At 31.5% G+C, this 21,244-nt stretch overlaps 1 protein-coding gene across 3 annotated transcripts in view; it reads left to right on the top strand.

The window, feature by feature from the left end:
• The window catches only part of LOC119574144 (synaptophysin-like), a 22,108-nt gene extending 953 nt beyond the window's left edge, over positions 1 to 21,155 (top strand). The window contains exons 2-9 of one of the 3 annotated variants that reach the window (XM_037921230.1): positions 7,440 to 7,463; positions 10,520 to 10,546; positions 10,944 to 10,985; positions 11,226 to 11,294; positions 11,581 to 11,696; positions 12,020 to 12,215; positions 12,370 to 12,558; positions 14,835 to 21,155. In XM_037921230.1, the coding sequence (XP_037777158.1) occupies positions 7,440 to 7,463; positions 10,520 to 10,546; positions 10,944 to 10,985; positions 11,226 to 11,294; positions 11,581 to 11,696; positions 12,020 to 12,215; positions 12,370 to 12,558; positions 14,835 to 14,960 (789 nt within the window). In that variant the 3' untranslated portion in view covers positions 14,961 to 21,155. The remainder of the gene's footprint in view (positions 1 to 7,439; positions 7,464 to 10,519; positions 10,547 to 10,943; positions 10,986 to 11,225; positions 11,295 to 11,580; positions 11,697 to 12,019; positions 12,216 to 12,369; positions 12,559 to 14,834) is intronic. The other 2 variants (XM_037921232.1, XM_037921233.1) reach the window with 2 other exon arrangements.
• Positions 21,156 to 21,244: the final 89 nt, after the last annotated feature.

Genomic DNA, 21,244 nt, shown 5'->3' with positions numbered 1-21,244 from the left:
CAGCAAAGGCCAGCAAACCTCTACCAATTCTTTTATTGAACAAGATAAAGCTTTTAGATCTCTCTTTGTAGTCGCTGACATTGAAGGAACCAGGCAAAGCATTATTTTGCCAGAATTTATTAAGAAGAGGTTTGCCTTTGCTATGATGTGATGTGTGGATGCAATTGTATTCGCCCGACACCGTGCCACTGTTGGAATGAACTGAGATTGTAGGCCATCCATTATTGATTATGACAAGTTTTAGTTGGACTTGGCCAGGACACGCCCAGTACTGTTATGACAATGAAGAATTGCTTTGAAAGCCAATACAGAGGTCTTCTAAAGATGTACAGTTTGCAACGGAAGTGATATTGCAGTTACCAGATGTATGTGAAATTCCAGAAAATTATGCTGATCAAGCGAAGTTGACAAGATGACAAGTTTGGACATGCAGGACGGACACAATGTCTTATGTGGCAAATATTGCTAGTGGGTCTGTTATGTGACTATATTAGCTTTGAAATGTTGGAAATGCAACACTTTAAATATCATATACACCAATGACATTAAAAAAAATTATTTATTAGAGTAAAGTGAGGATTCCTTTGAATAATGAATTTTTGTGAAATATGGGAAATCTTTGGAGTGTGTACATTTAGCCACTTCTACCATATGCTGTACCTCAATTTCTGAAAGTAATGTTATCATTTAAAAAGTGAAATAAAAGTGTTTATATATAATTTATTTTATGGAAGGTTTGCCATATTTTTAACCCAAAATCTCAAATACACAGTCACATTTGACCTAAAAAAAAACATAGATTTCCTCATCCATATCCATCTGCCCAGATGTAAATCGAAAGCCCAAAAATAAGGGTGCTTTCAGATTATTCTATGCACCAAGAAATGTTTATCCTGCTGGTAGCAAAATCAATATGAGAATATTTGTGTGTTAACCCCTATGATCCGGTTGATGTGGCCATCACATCCTGAAAAATTTGGGCTTGAGGGGCAGGTGACATTAATATTCCCCTACGGGAAAATTTGGTTGAGTTTCGGGGTAACGGGAATGACTCTTGTAGGGTGTTTAGATTCAGTGGGCATATAGCAAGGTTCTCTTGCATTATTTCCAATGGTATATATATATATATATATATATATATATCTATATATATATCTATATATATATAGATATATATATATATAGATATATATATATATATAGATAGTAGATAGATAGATAGATAGATAGATAGATAGATAGATAGATATAGATATATAGATATAGATATATAGATATATATCTATATATATATCTATATATATATCTATATATCTATATATATCTATATATTATATAATCTATATAATATTATTATATATATATATCTATATATATATAATATATATATATATATATATATATATTATATCTATATATATATCTATATATATTATATTATATATATAATATCTATATATATATATATATATATATCTCTATATATTATCTATATATATATCTATATATATATCTATATCTATCTATATATCTATATCTATCTATATCTATATATCTATATCTATCTATATCTATATTCTATATATCTATATATATATATATATATATATATTTACCTTCCATGAGCCATGACTGGAAAAGTGCCAGCTCCAGGGAGGACACCATTCCATGCTCAGGATCCTGTTCCTGTCCATAGTGACTGGCAGGGCAGGTTATATGACAAAAATTAATATTATATAAAAATAATGAAATGTTACTTCTTATTGTTATTATTGCACTGAGATATGGACTACCAAGATACAGCAGATCAAATGACAAATCTAGACATTGGACAATGGCAAAAAAGTTAAAATTGCTTATCCAGAAAGAAAGAAAGAAAGAAAAGAAAAAAGAAAAAAAAAAAAACATTGCAAAGAGGAGGCATGGGGTCTTATAATCACACTCGAGTATGTGCCCAGCCTACAAGCCACACGCCTGGCTACTCAAGTAAGCCGAATGCCTATATTTTGGGCCATGTGGTGGCAGTGCAGCATCTAGATCCAATGGGTTAAAGTTTAAAATAATCCCCCTCCAAAGATGTTATTTGAAAATGTATATTCCTCTACAAATGTGTCTTACATTTTTTATGCACATACTGCCCCCTCCCCCAGAAAATCTTTGCTTGATATACAACTCTAAGAAAGATGAGATTGTCCAAATGGTATTGGGTACACAAGCAAAAGAGGGCCTCAGCAGACAACATTTATTAACCTCAAAAGACAGAACTACCTTTTGGTCTTAATTGGACACAGTGACTGTAAATTAACCCATTGGATCCAGATGACATGATTATCATGTCATGAAAAAGTTTTGCTGAGGGTGGGTGACAGGAATATGCCATAATGAAAAAAAAATAGTCTGAAGGCCAGGGTGATTGGAATAATGTGCCATGAATGCACAAAGCTCTTGAAGGAAGATTAGGCTCAGTGGGCATTTAGGAAGAGACTCTTGTATTATATCCAGTGTAAACGAGGGTGGAATGTACCACCCATGAGCCATGGCTGGAAGAGTGCCAGCTCCAGGGAGGACACTATTTCCATGCTCAGGATCCTATTCCTACCTGCCATGACAGGTGGCACAAGTTGTGTTACAGAATTTTGAATAATATGAAAATAGTGAACATTTTACATATATGATAAAGTATTATTTGTTGTTACTTTTATTGACTAACTATATAACCAAGAGAATATGATAAAGTACTACTTGTTGTTACTGTTGTTGACTAATTATACTTCCTAAAGAAAAAAGGCAAAAAAATATGCATTATGCAAAAAAGAGAATATTGCAAAGGGGGGGGAGCTTGATATTGCATTGGTGTTCATGTGAGCTGAGTCTAAAGCTACACACCTTCGAGAGTCATCACTCAAGTAAGCCTAATGCCTGGATTTTGGTGATATGTGGACAGGTAGGCACCCAGATCCATTGGGGTTAATATATCTATGCAGTTTGGTATCTCAACCTCAAGGTCACTGAGAGCTATTCCTGCCTTCCTGTCTTTTCTTTCTTTCCTTGCTGGGTCTTCTCCTTTGTGTCTGGTAGCTTCTCTTGTCAAATGCTCCTCCTCTACCCAATGCTAAGTCATCAGAGACTGCTGCACCCACCTTCCCATGCCTTGCTCCTTTCCCTTTGCCTCATTTACCTCAACCCCAATATATAGTCACCTTCCTGCATGGCTGAGCTATTCAAAATGTATTTTAATATAGATATAAATCCATGATTCATTCTTTTATAATTTTTGAGGAACATGTGTTGGAAGTGTGATCCATAGGGGTTCATATGGCAATTCATATACTTCTCTTCCATGTAAGTGGGCAAGGCTTGCAAAGAAAGGAAAACTGTATGTGAAAAGTTTACTAAATATGTATTTATTTCTAGAACAGATTTTTTTGGTTTATGAGTCCCTTATATGGTCTTACCCAATATATGTACAACTTTGGAAATTATAGTTAAGAAAACTTCCTTAACATAACTGAGTTATGTCAATTTATTCCTGATTACTAAGCGTTATCTGGTAACCCCCCCCCCCTTTTCTTTTCTTACTTTCTCTCTTTTTTCCCTCCTCTCCGTCCTTTAATTCTTTGTCATACTTTGTCTTCTACAGCTAATATGGGAGAAATTATTGGACAAACAACTAGACCTGCATACAAATGTGTTTGATTATAGTTATGATAAAAATGAATAAGGTGGGTACACTTTGAACCATGCAATGCCAAATCTTTAAACCTCATGAGTTGTATGTTTCCAGTGTGACCAAAGAAGCCAAACTGATGATAATCATATCTTTGATTTTACTTACAATAAATGTAAAGACCTTTCAAACAATAGCTAATCTTTCTGTCCTATCCACTAGCATTATTCTTAGGTCATGAAAGGCTGAGATAGTTAAGAGCTTAAAAAAAGGAGAACAAAATTCATAGAAAGAAGCAGTGTTATGGTTTAACTGTAAGTTCATATGCAGCATCACCAAGTCTGGTAATTGCAAGGGGTTTCGTATGTAAGTTTGGGGATGGGGAATGCACCTATACAATTGGTTGAAACTTGCTTGAAGTATTAAAATTTAATACATGCACATTTACACATACACAAACACACATACAAATATTATCATATTTTGGATAGTTCATTGTGCTGAACAGTTGCGACAGGTTCATAGAGGAACATGCACTTGAAGCCACAGGGTGATGCCGAAGGGTGTTTAGTCCCTTTCTGCTATGACCATGACCCCTGCATTCAGATGCCAGAGCTCAGTACTCATATTTATGTAGGCCTATGTAAATAACAATATTTGTGTAGATATAGCACCATTATTTATATCATGGTATTCAAACAACTGATAACACCTCATTGCAGGATTAGCATCTGGTTTATATTGCAGGGCAGATCAACTTAATCATGAAGTTGTGTTTGTTATCAGGAAATATGCAAATCTTATATAAATTAAAAAGCTAAAAACCTAGGTTTATTGGTCAGAATATTTATAAAATATGTAAGATTTATATGTAGCAGACTCGGGTAAGGAATTTTTTTTTTTATACGTAAGTGTAAATGAATGTAGTACTTTGTGCAAGCTTGCAAGTACCTGAGTGTAGATATGTTTAGATATATTGCAAAGAACCATTATTTATAATATGGTATTCAAATAGCTGATAACACTTCAGTGCAGGATTAGCATCTGTTTTATATTGCAGGCAGATAAATTTGTCTGAATATTTTATAAGATTTATAAGATATATATGTAGCAGACAGGTAAAAAAAAAAGAAATATTTTACATAAGTCTAAATGAATGTAGTGCTTTGTGCAAGCTTGCAAATACATGTGTGTATAGAATTATATTTGTGCACTAGAGTGCAGTGGGTTGTATGGAGTTTGTATGAAATATGATATATATATATATACTGTATATTCATTCTGGATCTTTGGTTATTGAGTTATTTTTGTTTATTCATCTCCACAAAAACTTTCAAGTAATGTCTCAAAACATTCAGTTCAAAGATTTGCATTAAAAAAAAAAAAAAACAGAAACATTTCCTTTTATCATTTATTTTACTTTATTAGAACTTTTCAAGTTCTCAAATTTTTTATAGGTTCCAGAAGTGTGAATCACATCTCTGTCCCCAGTATATCCTATCTCTAGACAATTAGAGAAACTTCCAGTATTACTGTTATATTTTATAGGAGAATGTAGAAAAGCAGGAATTCATTTGTATAGATATGGAATCCATATAGATTTTTTTTGTGTGTGTGCTTATTTGTTTGTTATATGTTAGTTTGTTTTTAGTGCTGCACTGGAACCGGTATTGTGTCTGATGATAAATTATTAACTTTGTTTTAATATCTTGATGTTAATGATGTGACTAAGAGTGCAGAGATTTATATTGATGAGAAACATTTATGTGAAATAATTTTAATAACTAGCAATCATGATTACTGATTTTGTTGTATGCCTTATAGCTTACTTCAATTTTTTTGGGGGAATCCTTGAGTAATGATGATGATAGCCTATCTTCCAAATGAAAATGAAATATATTAACTTTTCCAGGCTTGTGCTGTATTTATATCTGTATAAATAAATGTGTGTATCACATCTCTCTCCCCAGTATATCCTGTCTCTAGACAATTACAGAAACTTCCAGTATTACTGTTATATTTTATAGGAGAATGTAGAAAAACAGGAATTCATTTGTATAGATATGGAATCCATATAGATGTTTTTTGTATATATGTAGATATGATCAAGTATAATCATAGAGAAAAATGTTTAACAGTATCTTCAGAAATCTATGTAAACCTATATTTAAAATCCAGATCAGCTGTGGCAGTCACAATTGTAGAGAAAGATTATGGATTATAATATCCATTAAATGAAAATATTTTGATTAGATAGTGAGTATATTTATCTAAAGAAATAACTCTATATAAGAGGACAGATACCATGATCCTTCAATTGAAAGGGGACAAGGTAAAATACAAAGCTTGTTCAGCACTTAAATTTGTTTGTGTTCCGTGCTGTCTTGAGTTAAGCTTCAGCTTGGCAGCCAAATATAGGGGCGCATTCGTTTTTAGTGATATTTACGAATACATTATGGGATAATTATGAATAGCATATCTTTCGTTGAATGCAGCTGTAAGATTCAAAGCATGTGACCTAGATCAAATTGGAACCATTATGTCTTTTAAATGCAGTTCTTGTTGGAAGTAGAATATGCAGTCTTTTGAGTCTGTAATGTGATATTGATCATTGTTTGGCAATATAATTGATACATTTTTAATTTAATTTTGATAATCCTTGCAGTAAAAAAATATATATATATATTATATAATATATATATATATATATATATATATATATATAATATATATATATATATATATATATATATTATAGATCATATATATATATATATATATATATATATATATATAGTTATATATATATATATTATATAATTAATATTTTATTATATATAATATATATATATATATTATATTATATATATATATATTATTATATATATCTAATTTTATATTTATTTATTATATCATATAAATATAATATATATATATATATATATATGAATAGCAAAGTATATAATTTTTTAAGTAGATTAGATATATTTATTGATTTATTATTATGATTTTATTTGTTATATAATATTCATTTTTTTTTTTATATTTCTTAAATCCAAAAAACCAATATGTGAGTATCATAATTATGATGAGGAGAAGTAAATTTTATTTTGAATAGTTAGATTTTATATTTGTAATATATTTTATTGATCAATAAAGTAGTTGATATGGTATTTTGTGCTGGACATTAATTCCTTGATTAACTACGGAGAAATCGATATGTGGGATATATTCCTTTATTTACATGGATGGAAAACGTTAGTTCAGACTGGTGTATTTGTATAGTATGGGAATCAATCCTAAGCAGATGAGTATGTATATCATGTGGAACTTTTTTCTTTACGTAGGATTGGGGTTGTGCTCATATTAAGCTGTTTCTTAAAACTATGAGTATTTGTGAACTGTTCAGATTTTTGGAATTTTTAGTTAGTGAATCCATTCCAAGCTAGTATTTAGTTATTATAATTGGAACAATTACTTTTCTTTGAAAAGCAGTAGTGACGAGGCATACAGAAGTGAAAGTTATCTGATCATATCCTATAAAACTTTTAGATTTTACTGTTCAAGAGCAATTTTTGGTTTGATTCCCCAGCTAAAGGGGACTTCTTGCTATTTAGTTTTGAGAATTGTCGTATATAGATTCTGCTCAGCAGTTATTTTGAAATTTTTGACAGTCTTCACAGTATAATGATTAGTTCTGTCAGCAAGGCCTGTAAGAGATAGGTTTGTGGGTAAATAACATGTCCGTTATTATACTTCCATGTTCTTACAGGTTCTTCATCAAGAGGAAACTCAGGTATCATTAATTTTTAACATTTTGGCATGCTTTGGCTGACTTCATTTTTTTCTCTTTTTTACTATTTTTGGTACCATTTATAACTGGTTACAAGTTATTTTTACCACAAGGAATTCATGGCCAAAGATGCGTGGGTGTGTTTATGTCAGTGTGCGAAGATGTGCTTCAGTCTTTTGGACTGTGTATTTAGTTTCTGTAGGAGTGATCAAGTATAATTTCTCCATTATATTTTATATGGGAGAGGTCTGTAAGAAAGTGTTTATAGCCATATAAGTCCTTTTGTAAATTTCAGCTTATCATGCTACACATGTCAAACAAGAATTCTTTTATTCTCTTAGTTTTTCGTTTTATCATCTTTATTTTTCGTAGTCTAGTATGCCACTCCCTTTTTACTCTTGATTGTTTTAGATATTTTTTTACAGTCTCAAAAGATGATAGGCTAAAACTTTTTTGAATTACAAAGAGACCCAGACTTTGGTGTGAATGTTATCATTGGGAGTGGACTTTGAAGCATTGGTATGGTAATCCTTTGTGATAGTCTTCATCATCATATTGTGACATTCATTAGGAAAGGAAATAAGGCAAGATTTTGTTGATTATGTATAATTGTTGACAGGGTTACTGAGGGGGGGAAAAGGGTAAAAAAATAAAATGATGTCTGTGGTTGTGCATAATCTTGGATTCTGCTATTTTGAAAGGATTCATCCGTCAACAGGGACTGGTTTATGTATATTCTTAAAGTGTCTTGGCATAATTTGTGGATAATGATAAATGTAGATTTTCAGAATGACTGGTTGCAAAATTCTTTAATAGAAAATCTTGTATCAGGAGAATAGTTTGCTTATTGTGTAGCTTCTGCTAAGTTGTTTTCAATTAAACATCTGTAAGGCATTATTTTGTCTGTTTACATCTGCTTATATTTATTTTCATGTTTGTATAGTATTTGTATTTATACAGAATGTAATTTTGATTATCTTGCATTATGAGATACCATATGAAACTGGTTACTGTTATGTGCTTATATATCAATACTATCTTTAATCATTTATAAGAAGGGAAACTGACCTGTATACTTGCACTTGTGTAAGTATACATACCGTATTCTCCCTGTAAAAGTTTTTTTTTTTTTTTGTATGTGCATATTTGTAATTGCCTGGAAGATCTAGAACTTCTTGTTGAATGCTCTGCTGCTGTACATTTTCTAGCAGCTCGCATCTCTAACGACCTCTTGCTCTTTGTATTATGGCCTGATTATTGGACCTAAAGTATCCATTCAAGTAGGTTTGGTCCGGGTGCAAATCTGAAATAGTTAAAAGATGTATATTTGGGGATTATGATGTTAGAAAATGTTTTATTATATGCATTATTGCAAGTAATTTTGCTTTCTGCTGCCACAGGGGGACATTCAAATTTGCGCTTGCTTCCCAGTGTCAAAAGTTCATGGACTACTAGTGATATTAGTAAAGACGTCTTATCATGCACAGAGACTAAGGTCTAAACAAACAAAAATCCTGAAGGGGAAGCTTCAGCCAAAATTTGGGAGTCCAGTGCAATGTTATCTTTTGGTTTTCTTCTTCTTCTGTCATCACAAGCCATTATTGTCATTATTATTGTTGTTGTTATTACTATATTCATTATCATAATCATTATTATGATTATTGTTATACCTCTTATTGACTTTTGATATAAAAAGCAGCATATATATTAATATTTACATTACCCAGAGTGATTGCCTTTAGGACGTAGGTGGTTGTGCATGTAATTATTTTTTTTTTTTTTTTTTTTTTTTTTTTTTTTTTTTTTTTTCTTGCTATAAAAGTATATATCTTCCTATTTCATAATGGTTTGATGTTATTATTATTTCTTTTCATGTTTTCAGCTTGTAGATTTAGATTTTGACATGAAAATTAGAATTTTTGCCTTCATAGTGTGTCATGATATTAGAATGAAACATTTTCATATTTTGTATGTATGTATGTGTTTATTTATTTTGTATATGTATTTATATATATATATATATATATATATATATATATGTAATATATATATATGTAATATATATAATATATGTAATATATATATATATTACATATATATGTAATATATAATATATTAATATAATGAATAATATATATATATTATAATATTATATAATATATATATAATATATTATAATATATATATATATAATATTATGTATATATATATATATATATTATATATTATATATAATATTAATATATATATAATATAATATAATATATAATAATATAATTATATCTATATCTATTTATCATATCTTATACTATATCTTATCTATTATTTTTATTATATATTCTTATTCTATTTATTCTTATCTTCTCTTCTCTTTTTTTTCTATTTTTTTCTCTTTTTATCTTTCTATCTCTATTCTTTTCTTCTCTCTCTTCTTTCTCTCCTCCTCTCTCTCTCTCTTTCTTCTCTCTCTCTTTCTCTCTTCTCTCTTCTCTCTTCTCTCTCTTCTCCTCTCTTCTTCTCTCTCTCTTTCTCTCTCTCTCTCTCTCCTCTCTCTCTCTCTCTCTCTCTCTCTCTCTCTCTCTCTCTCTCTCTCTCTCTCTCTCTCTCTCTTTCTCTCTTTTTCTCTGTTACCCTTGAGAGAGAGAGAGAGTGTGTGTGTGTGTGTGGCTGGCTGGCTGGCTGGCTAGGTATGAGTGTGGGTGGTATAGTATAAGTATAGTATAGTGTAAGTGCAAGTGTGTGTTTTTTTTAGAATTTTCAGTTTCATTTTCGGTTTTCTTATATCGTGCCCTCTGTCACATAATTTCTTCTTGTACTTAAAGAAAAGCAAACAGTGTCATTTGTACTTGTTAAATAATCTTTCATGATTGAATTATTGAAAAGGTAAAATGCCTACTACTGTAATCTTTGACTATGCAGTTGGTAAATAAGTGAAATGAAGAATTAGCATTTAAATGTGATGGCATTAGCCATGTTTTAAGTATAAGATTTATGCACCATTTATTTCGTTCAGGGAATTTATTTCAAAAGCATTAAGTGTTATCATTCCTTACATGCAGCCTATGCCAATGCAGTATGAACAACAGGTATGGTGTTTCTTGATTTCTCTGCCACCTTCCTTATTAGTCAGTTGCAAAATATGCAGTGAACTTGTAGGCCTGGTTTTTATTCTGAGATTAATTCAATTTATAAGAACAAATTATCTTACGGTTATGTTTTTGTTTAGGCCTACACACCAGGCTTCTGTCTGTTTTTCAGTGATATTCAGAGATTTAATTGTTTCTTAGTTTTACAGACACTTGTCACATTCCTTTGAGGGCTTGATGTAACTTTTTTGTGTTTATTGCTATAGGTGTTAGTTCACAGTAGTATCTTATATATGAAATGGTTTGTTGTAAATGATATGATATGTCATAAAATATTAATTTTTATAGTGCATTATTCTGTCCTGTTACAAAAGTTTATTGGTCTTATTACATGCAGCCTCCTCCTGTTTACATGGAGCAACCCAAAAATCCCATACAGGTATTGTACTGTCCTGGCTGTTACTTAAGCTGGTTTTATGTTACATGGGTAAAAATATCTGTATTCTTTTTCCACACTATGTTGGTACGTTTGTCTTTGTAATCTTGGTACATGTTTGGAGTCTGTAGATTTTCATAATTTATTTCCTATTATGAGTTTTTTTTTTTTTTCTCCTTTTTTTTCATTTTTATTTTCTTTTCTTTTCTTCATTCCTCAAATATTTTTTTCTCTCTTTTTCAGGGTATATTGGCAAACCTCAATACGAGAGTATTAAAAGAACCTCGAGGGTTCATGAAGATCTTGCAGTTCGTAAGTATATTGCCATACAATGTTGTTTTTTCCTCGTGTGAGTGAATTCCCTTCTGAAATGTCATACAGAAGTAATGCTCAGCTGGGGGATAATGAAGCAGAAGTTGATGCTTTCATTCCTAAATTTAAAGATAATGAAGCAGAAGTTGATGCTTTCATTCCTAAATTTAAAAAGTACATAACAAAGATATTATCAAAATAGGCATTTGCATGTTAATTCCATAAAAGATATGTAATTAACAAGAACTAACCATAGAATGTTTATCTTTTTTCTTTCTCTTTTCAGGTATTTGGTATAAGTGCTTTTGCAACAACCACTAGTTTTAGCACAAAATTCTCATTTGTGATGAATTGTCAGAACAAAACCATCCCAGTATCTGGAACTGTAGACTATCCATTTGCGTAAGTTTTCCCTTTAATTGTAATTTCTCTACCTCAAGTAATGTACATAATGTTATCTAATGATATATCAAAGCTCTCTTTTATGAGATATGTGAGTCCATGCTGAGACTTGGGAGGGGAATGAGGATAGTCCCTATGTTACCTCATCCTTTTGCGATGGAACCATTTGTCTCGGCAACTTCTCATCACTCAGAGTAAATAAAAAAAAAAAGGGTTATAAGTCAAAGAGAATTGAATAGCTACATAAAGTGCAATTGTATATATGAATAAAAATGGCTGTTTAACCTAGCAGGAGTCTCTCAATTCTTTTTCTGATATTTCAGAGTTGATTCAATGAACCAGAAGTTCGAAGTGTGCGATGGGACCACGCAGAGGTTGTACATAAGTGGAGACTTTTCTTCTGATGCAGAATTCTATGTGGCAGTCGGAGTGTTAGCCTTCCTCTACATCATTGGAGCTGTGGTTCTCTATTGTTATTTCAGCCACATGTATGAAAACAATCCTCTTGTGCCACTGGTGGTGAGTTCAGGAAATTTATCTTTTTGTTTTTTGTTTCATGTGGGTAGTACTTGGCCACATCCTTTAAAAACTTTTTTTCTTTCATACTTTCATGTAAATGTTCCAATATTTTTGAATGGTGGCACCAGACAGTAAGCTATGATTTCCGTTTCAGGATTGTGCTTCACACGTTTTGTTTGCCATCTTGTGGCTGGCAGGAAGCAGTGCTTGGGCCAACAGTCTTACCAACCTAGGAATGGCTACAAGTGTCAATAACATCATAGAAGATAATTCAGACTTCTGTAAACCTAAGATCTGCGTTGGCGACAGGGAACCCAATTATTCAAAGCTAGTCATATCTGTGGTGAGTACGACTCGTTTTTAACTCGACGCTACCAAGGATGGAATTTAAGTCTGTGTCATGCCCATTGCGAGTTTAGTTTTATAATTTCCATTACACTGAGCATTCCATTAGTACACAGTCAGCAATGAGCCTGTTACTATTACTGCTTTTTTCGCCCATTTACTCTTTTCCATGATTCTTGGGAATAATTTCTCTTATAATGTCAATAACAGTATAATAATATCTGGAATATAATAATGATAAGAACATCAGTAAAAGAATAATAATTAAAAATTAATAAATAATAACAATCCCAAAATTTAAGGGAAGGTGAAGTAAGGTGAGGTCATATGGTCTACTAATTGACTTCTATCTGTCTAACAGAGCCATCTATGCATAGAGGAATTTACATATTTACATATTCCCGATAGCATGGGGTTAAGTCTCTTTCTTTCTTTATTTATTTGTTTATTTATTTATTTTATTTTTTATTTATTTATTATTATTATTTTTTTTATGCTTTACTCTCTTCCTTCTTTTTCAGTTAGAGATGAATTACTGTAAGATAATGTAGATACAAGAATATATTTCAGATGTTTTATCGTGGTTATGGATAAGAATACAAATTGAATACAGTTGGAAAATATGTATTCATCTATGTCACATAGATATGTATATTGACTTACATGTGATGCTTGATTTTGAAAGGATGTTGGTGATGTTGAAAATGTTAAGTAAAGGAAAAGGGAATGCTAGCGGTGTAGTGAGCTCTTTAGACATCTGTTTCTATTTGTCAAGTTGAAAAAAAAAAGTATGAAAACGGGTAATTTATTTCAAGCTCATGTGTTTTCATAAGCGAGTCTTTCAAACTCTCATAGTAGCAAGCTGATGTGGTCTTGATCTCAAAATCACTCTTCCCTACTCAGTGCATTTACAAAAATGACCCTGCAGTATCAGTCACATTCCTGTTGATCATGTAAATTCATTTTTTAATATATTGCATTTTTATGATGGTAAATATTGCTGAAATACAGTCTTGACATTGTTGCTTTCCCCTGCAGTTAATATACCACTACCACCCCACATTTTGATTATATTATTTATTTATATATATATTTTTTATATTATTTGTTTGTTTGTTTATTTTAATCTCAATAAAATGATCTACATATCTTGCCTTGTTTTTATTGTATTTTTAATCTTGGCCTTGCTCCCCAGCCTGAGCTGTGGCTTATATTCCATAGGTTATGAGGTCTTTCTTTCTTTCTTTCTTTCTTTCTTTTTTATTATTATTATTAATTTATTATTTATTATTATTATTATTATTATTATTATTATTATTATTATTATTAGAAGCATGTTATCTGAAATGGGTGGGTTTACGGCTAGTCATGAGTTGTTGTCACACTTGACTTACAGCAAAAAGAAAAAAGAAGAGAGAAAAAAAAAAAGCTTTCATACCAAGAGGGAAGAGAAATTTTGTGGGCAACTTTTTGTTACCTGTTGTTACCTAAACTGTTGAAGTTTTTTATTTTTTACTTGATTAAATTCACATGGTTTTTTCTGATAAATGGCTTAAAATTGAATTATATTTTGAAGTTAAAGATTTTCAAGAAAGGTATAATAGCTAACAAAATATAAATGTTTAGCAGTTTGAGCAAAACACTCACAGGAATTATCCTGCTTTCCTTTTAACACAGTGCAGGAAAATGGCATACATAGAGTCAGCTGGCCTGTAGCTGCATAGTACAATATAAGACTGTTCTTGTGCATTTATTCCTTGTTACTTTCTTAGCCTCCTGATCTGACATTTTGTTTTGCAGCCTGTGGAATGCATCCCTGTTGTTGACTATCTTTGTTGTGAAAATCTTTGTAATCATCTTTTGTTAATTTTACGGGATTTGGTTGAACCAATTGGTTCTGGGTAATTGTACTGGCCACCCTAGGATTGTTTTGTGAATTTTGTTTACACATATTAGGCTCCAGAAGCACTTAGTCACCAAGAGTCAATTGGTAGGCCTACCTAACCTAGTCTGATATGCTCATTCCTTGAATTCTCTGGAAACCATTTAATTTTTTCTCTTGCTATGATTATCATTACTGTTATTATTATTATTATGGATATTGGGATTTTATAATGTTATAAGAAGTAAAGAAGTAAAAATTGTTTTTAAAAAATTGAGGAAAAGGATGGTGGACAGGTGAGCTCATTAAGTAGAACAGGTAAAAGCTCTTCTTGAGTATATAGCACTGTATCCTTTTTTCTCATGTTTTCTGAATCCTTGCCATGATTACAGATTCTTGGATTCTTGAATGTGTTCCTGTGGGCAAGCAACCTGTGGTTCCTGTACAAGGAAACTCACTACTTCAAGGCCAAGACGCAGAACCAGGCAGATGGTACCAACCCCATGGGAGCTGCTTGAGGTGTGCAGGACAGGAACATCCAGAGGGAGTTTGGATCATATTGAAGGAGGTGCATGAGCATTGTTGGTTACTCAGAAGTGCCCTCTTGTGGTTTCCTATTTGCCAAACTCAGATTTAAGCATCTGACTTTTTTTTTTTTTTTTTTTTTTTAGTATTATTGTATCTTATCTTTTTGTTTTGTTTTGTTTTGTTTGTCTAGTTCAGCTTCTCAACTTTTTTTATACAGCAGATTTGTATAATAGCAATAAATTAGTGATTATTATTATTTTTTTTTTTTTTTTTAGGAGATTTTATGTACCTGAGTTTGTTGATATGCAGTTGATTATGTGCAAGATATGAAAACGTAATTTCTATTCATAACCTTATACTCTTCTAATTTAATAAGAATACTTGTTAAGTTTCATTTGAAGTATGGACAATAGATCTGGAAATATTCAAATATATAAAAAAAAGTATTTTTTCTACCTTAGTATGTTGTAAATTATGGTTTATCTTCCTTGCTTAAGAAGCACACAGTCAGAATCACATAAAAGAATCAGACTTAAAGCTGACACAGAACCAGTGTAAGTAGTGAGATAATAAACTGCAAACTTAAAAGCATGATTGTTTTCTAAGGAGTAGGCATCTGTATAGGCAGATCGTCTCTTGATTAAGATATGCAAATCAGTCATATATTGATTGCAGCATCATTTCAGCCCGAGTGAATGTGAAAATAAACATGCCTTTAATGTTGCCCTCCCCCCCCACTTATTTTTTATTTTTTTTTACTTTGTGTTTGTTAACTGCTGTATAGTGTAAAATTCTACCTTTCTCTGTGACCCAATATTAGACCAAGATGTACAACATTACAGATATATAACAGTTCACAAAAATTATAAATTGTGTGTATTCATAATCATGCAACTAAATGAATACCTATTGTGAAGACAATGTTGTCATTTGTGGTCTTTCAAGTGTGTTTGTAGCTGATAGTTATTGTAATTGTTAGAACACATTTGTTATTGATGTTCCAATTCATAATTCAATTATTTCACTTTGATATGAGTATGATAATGTGAAATAAATGTATAAGAATTCATTATATCTTTGCAATACTGATCCATCCAGGACCTACCTGTTTGCCATATCTCTTACACAATTTATTATTTGTGAAAATTGGTGTGTGCTTGCATCTATACAGACATATGCACTCATATTTCCACTTCCAGCAAAATAGGAGCCCTCATATGCAGACTGGTGCTTGTACATAACTTTTTTACTAATCCAAAATCATGGTTGTGCCAAAACTGCTACATCTGCAGTCAGCTTTTTGCCACCTCACCATCACTAGAGGTGTTCCTGTTATATAGCGTAGTAGAACACTTACATTATGATTGCAGTTACTAGCTTTGCTCATACATTTTGTATTCTTGGTTGATTTAGTCCTGTTGCAAAAAGTTCTCTCAGGAAATAGTTCCAGTAATAATGTCTTTGGCTAGAGTACGTAAATGATGATCATCTGTCATGTGTATGTTTGTTCTCAGACAGGAGGAGAGAGTCAATGCTTTTTTATGAAATAATGTTGTAGAAGAAAGGATGTAAATGATAAGGATACTTACAGCTTGGGCCAAGCACATGAGTAAAGGTGGCCAGTTCGTAAGTGTGATGTTATATTTTGTTGCCTTTCTGTGAGTACCATAACCAGAAATGCCAAAATTGGCACTTTTTCTGATTGCTGACTGTGACACACTGATATCTAGCTTGGACTGAAAAGAAGTGAAAGATACAGAGAATGGCAGACAAGGAGGCACTGGTTGGAAAAGCAGTGGAAGACCAAAGAAGTTATTAATCAAACTGCTCTGTGTGAATTCCTCATATTGAATGCTGAAATTAGTTTTGTTAATAAAGATATTTTCTGGTATAAATGGTTCAGAAATTAGTTTTCTCAAAGGATATTTTTGTACTTGGTCTCAATTTCTGGTAATGTTGAAATACATCCAGTGAAGCTGAGTGATGCAAAGAAGACCACAATATTTTTCTGTACTCAATACCTGTCAAGAGACAATGTCTGGTTTGCCTGAGTTATATTGCAAGTATTGAAGAGAATTTATGCTTTCATTTTTATTTCTTTGAAAAAATTATGGAAGTTTATGTAAGTGTTTTGCCTGTATTACAAATGATTAGCCATAATGAATATAATATTTTGCTTTCAGTTATTTGATAAATGAGATCTTTGCACTCTGGGGAATGTGTTGGAGCAGTATCAGATTACCTATAAAGACAAACTGTACTATGTAGCAAAAAATTAGTGGTATCAGAAATAGGAAAAGAAAAATATAGGTTAAAGAAAATTAGAAACAGTGTTGAATTGGTATCATATCAGTAAAGACTATTGTTATATTTCAAGGCAAGTTGTAAGCATAACAAAATAGCATAGCATGTAACTGTACTCTTCATTTTTGTCTGGTATCCTTGCAAATTATTAATACCAATTACATAGAAAAGGTTTTGAAGTACTTGTTTGAATCAATTTTATGCAAGGAGATTGAAAAAAGTGCTAGATTGGGTATAAAGTTATTTTGTTATATTGAATATGTAGCTTTTAATAAAATGGTAGGATGAAGGCTGTATATATGATTTGCTTATGTTATGCATATGGCTAGTACTTTTAAATGAACAGAAGTGTTTCAGAGCATTAAATTGTTCATTAATAATTCAATTAGTTAAATTTGTTTATGATCCCGGTACACATTCTCAGAAGTATATATAGCAAGTCTTTTGTGAGATCCTTACAGTGTAATGAAGAACAATAGTCTATGCAGTCTTTTTAATGCTCAACATATCTCAGATTTCCTTTCTTTCTGTCATTCCTTGGAAGTTGTATTTATTGATTTGATTTTTTATGTATTGCAATATTTGTAGTTTCACTTTTTTATTGCTTCTTATTAGTCAGTTATGGTTGAATGATTTTATCGAATGGAATGTTTCTCAGATCATTTTCAGAAAATTAGATCTCCACCCTGCTTTTGCTGACCTTCATTTTTATCCATCACATTTCATTATTATTGGATACACATGAGCAGGCAGCTTGAATAATTCATAGTATTATGTCAGTACGATTTTTTCTGATTATTTTGGTTGATTTTGAAACTGAAAGGTAATGATGTAGATTTTTTTTTTATATACATATGTGACTGCAACTTGTTACTATGAGGCTGACTTTTTTATAGTTATTCTTGGTTTGTTTACTGACTGCTGGTTGATATGACAGTACTGTAAGGACTTATTTATAGGAAGTGAGGATGAATCACATTTTTCCTTCATTATTCTCATTATTATAAAAGGAGGTTATGATTAATTTGATCAATTTGATCTCCTTGGTATATGCATCGACTCCTTCAACGAAAGTCATCAGTTATACAGTATACTCATTGTAAGCACCATCTCAGTTTGAACATAAAGTGGACAAGAATATTGATGAAAGGAGTAGCTCAGAATTAGGGGCAATGATGTTTTTGCTGCTCATTTCCTGTACGTGCATAGGTTTAATTCTTGTTAGTCGAGTAGGTGTTCCACTGCACATTTTTCTCCAAGGTACTGAGTTACCGATCAGTGTATAAGAATAAATATAAGATTAACAGGTCTTCTAGAGTGTTGTTTGCCATGCACTTCACTGTAATTAAGGTTATTACAGCTTTAAGGCAACTGTCTAATTTTTTTTTTGTTCTGATTGCTAGTGTTTTAAAATTGGATACATACATTTGACATTCCATTGGACTTTCCTTACAAATAAGATATTTAGGATTGAAAAAAAAAAAAAAAAAATTCATTAACATCTACATTTATGTACTCTCCAATAAGAATGTCTAGTTGCTTGTCTGGCAATCATACAAGTATCTGTGGTTGTAAAGTTAACAAGATACATCATCTGTTGTTTTACAGGCATGTGCAGATAAGCAGGCCTGATCAGTGGGCATGTCCAAAAATTAATGTCGGGATTGGGCAGACTACTGGCAGAACATCTAATTTGCAAATGGAATTGGTTGTTCAGGCAGTAGTTTCCCCACCTCTGAAGTCCCTTTCCAAGCATGCTTCCTGATCAGACTGGCTTGTCTGGAAATACTAACAGTTTTTTGTTTGCTAGAAATTGCAAACTAATATAAGTGCTTAAAGCATTAACTGCAAAGCTTTCTTTACACACTCCTATAATTGAGTTCAAAAAGATACAATAAGTAACTTAGCCATACTGTTTAACTTGTATTGATCAAGTTTGTACAATTACAAGTTTTTCATATGCATCCATTTATGCATGCAAAATTCTTAGCCTGATTAATTTCTATAGTAAATTAGAAAAGCTGCTGTAAGTCCTGTCCACATAAGTGAGCAGTGTCTTGTGAACACAATCAAAAATTCATTTCACTAACTCGCAAGAAAATTATTATGCAAGAGCTGGAGTGAAAGCACTAGGCATTGTCCATACACAGTGTAGTGTTGTACTGCCAGACATGATATTTGCCATTCTAATTGTCAGTAATATCAAGTAAGTGGTAATATTTGTATTTACATAAACAGAAGTAATTAGAAAAGAGGATAGCATTTCTTGATATTGATAAACCTACATTATTTAATGAAGGGGAAGAGGGCATACAGTGCAGGGATTATGGAAAGCAAACCCCACCAGACTTTGGCCAGACACTGCTACATGGACAACAACAACTGTGTCTACAGACTTTCTCCTGTGGCAGAGAGACAGACTACAGACTCCTGTTCATTTGCATGGACAGGCTATAAGTACTGGCATGCCACTTGGTTTATAGATTGTCAGGCAAGTGCACTGTGGAAATAAAAGCCCTGATTAAGTACAGCTTTATGTGAGGAGTGTACTTGTTCAGATGAGACTATATCTATCTCTGTGTATGCTATATCCTCTGAATGCACTTTAAAATGTTCAAAATATAAAGGAAACTAAAGTCAGTTAGCTTAAAACTACTTTTTAATTATGTCCTCAAATTACACAGCCTTAAATAGGGGTATACAGCCTCTCATCAATATAAGTAATCAACAGAGAAAAAAAAAATAGAAAAAAAATTATCAACTGGGGTGAAAAACACTAAAGTTAGATGGTTGCCTTAAATCTTTTGTTGTGCTTTATTTATATTTTGTACAGGTGTTTAGCTGCTTGTTATGGTATTTTTAATATATATATATATATAATAGATAACCTTTCGAGTATTAAGTTACTTTGTAATCTTGTGGTTATAATAGCAATATAAAATTTTTCAGATCCATTCCAAAATTATAATATTTTTTGGCAGAAAAAGTAGCTGTAGGCCAGGCAGATATAAACAATTGTAATGTGCTTAATAGATAACAAACTTAGAGAAAAATGTGTTTTCAAAACATGTCACACAATTCAAATTACTGTATCTTCCTCTTATTTAGAAAACTGTATTAGTAGTAAAGTGATGCAGAAAATAACATATATGGGAGCAACACAACCAGGTGTAGGTGCACTCAGAGTAGTTACAAGAAGAATGGGTATACTGCTGCAGTCTGTATGCTTTTGCCCGAGTGAATATTAATGAACTTCTTTGCTTTCAATAATAAGTATTTATGTGCTTGCTTATTATGAAACTATGAGAAGAAACAAGGTATATTTTTTTCTTTCTTGATTGTTTGTAAATACTGCATTTCTGTGTATAGATGATCCAACTGGAAAGTAGGATAAACACACTGTGTTCATTGTATTTTGTCAGTTACTGGTTACAGGAGATAGATATAATTGTAAGATTGCCTAAGTATCAAGAGTATTGATTATTTTACAGGAGGTGTATGTGAATAGTCTATGAAATATGTTTATGGATTTCAAAAACATTTATTCTATATTTTGATTTATTGTATTTCCTTTTTGTTGGAAGGATATTTAATGATCCATGATTTTTACCAGAGGAAACAATAAAAATTTATCTTTTTCTTTCTATAACTAAGGTTAAATAGATTATTTGTATGTATTGTTTTGTTGTATATGTGTGGGTGATTATTATTCATTACATATGTTGAGTTCAGATATAGGTTTCTTATTGATACTTTATGAAAAATTTTGCACTGTAAAGATTATCAGTTTGTACCAGTGAGTTTAAAGAAAATATAATTTGTGTTGTTTTCAGATGACAGGAAATTCATGGCTTCCTTTAGCTAATAAAGTAAAGAGTGGCTGTATGTGTTTCTTTACCTTTTATGCCCCTATTCCTATTTATGCTTTGATTATTGTTGGCTGTATTTATGATGCTCATATTATTTAATT

Source organism: Penaeus monodon, chromosome 6, assembly GCF_015228065.2.
Source record: "Penaeus monodon isolate SGIC_2016 chromosome 6, NSTDA_Pmon_1, whole genome shotgun sequence".
In the NCBI taxonomy this organism is placed as follows: domain Eukaryota; kingdom Metazoa; phylum Arthropoda; class Malacostraca; order Decapoda; family Penaeidae; genus Penaeus; species Penaeus monodon.
The sequence above is the reverse complement of the archived record's forward strand: the minus strand, read 5'-3'. Positions and strand labels throughout refer to the sequence as shown.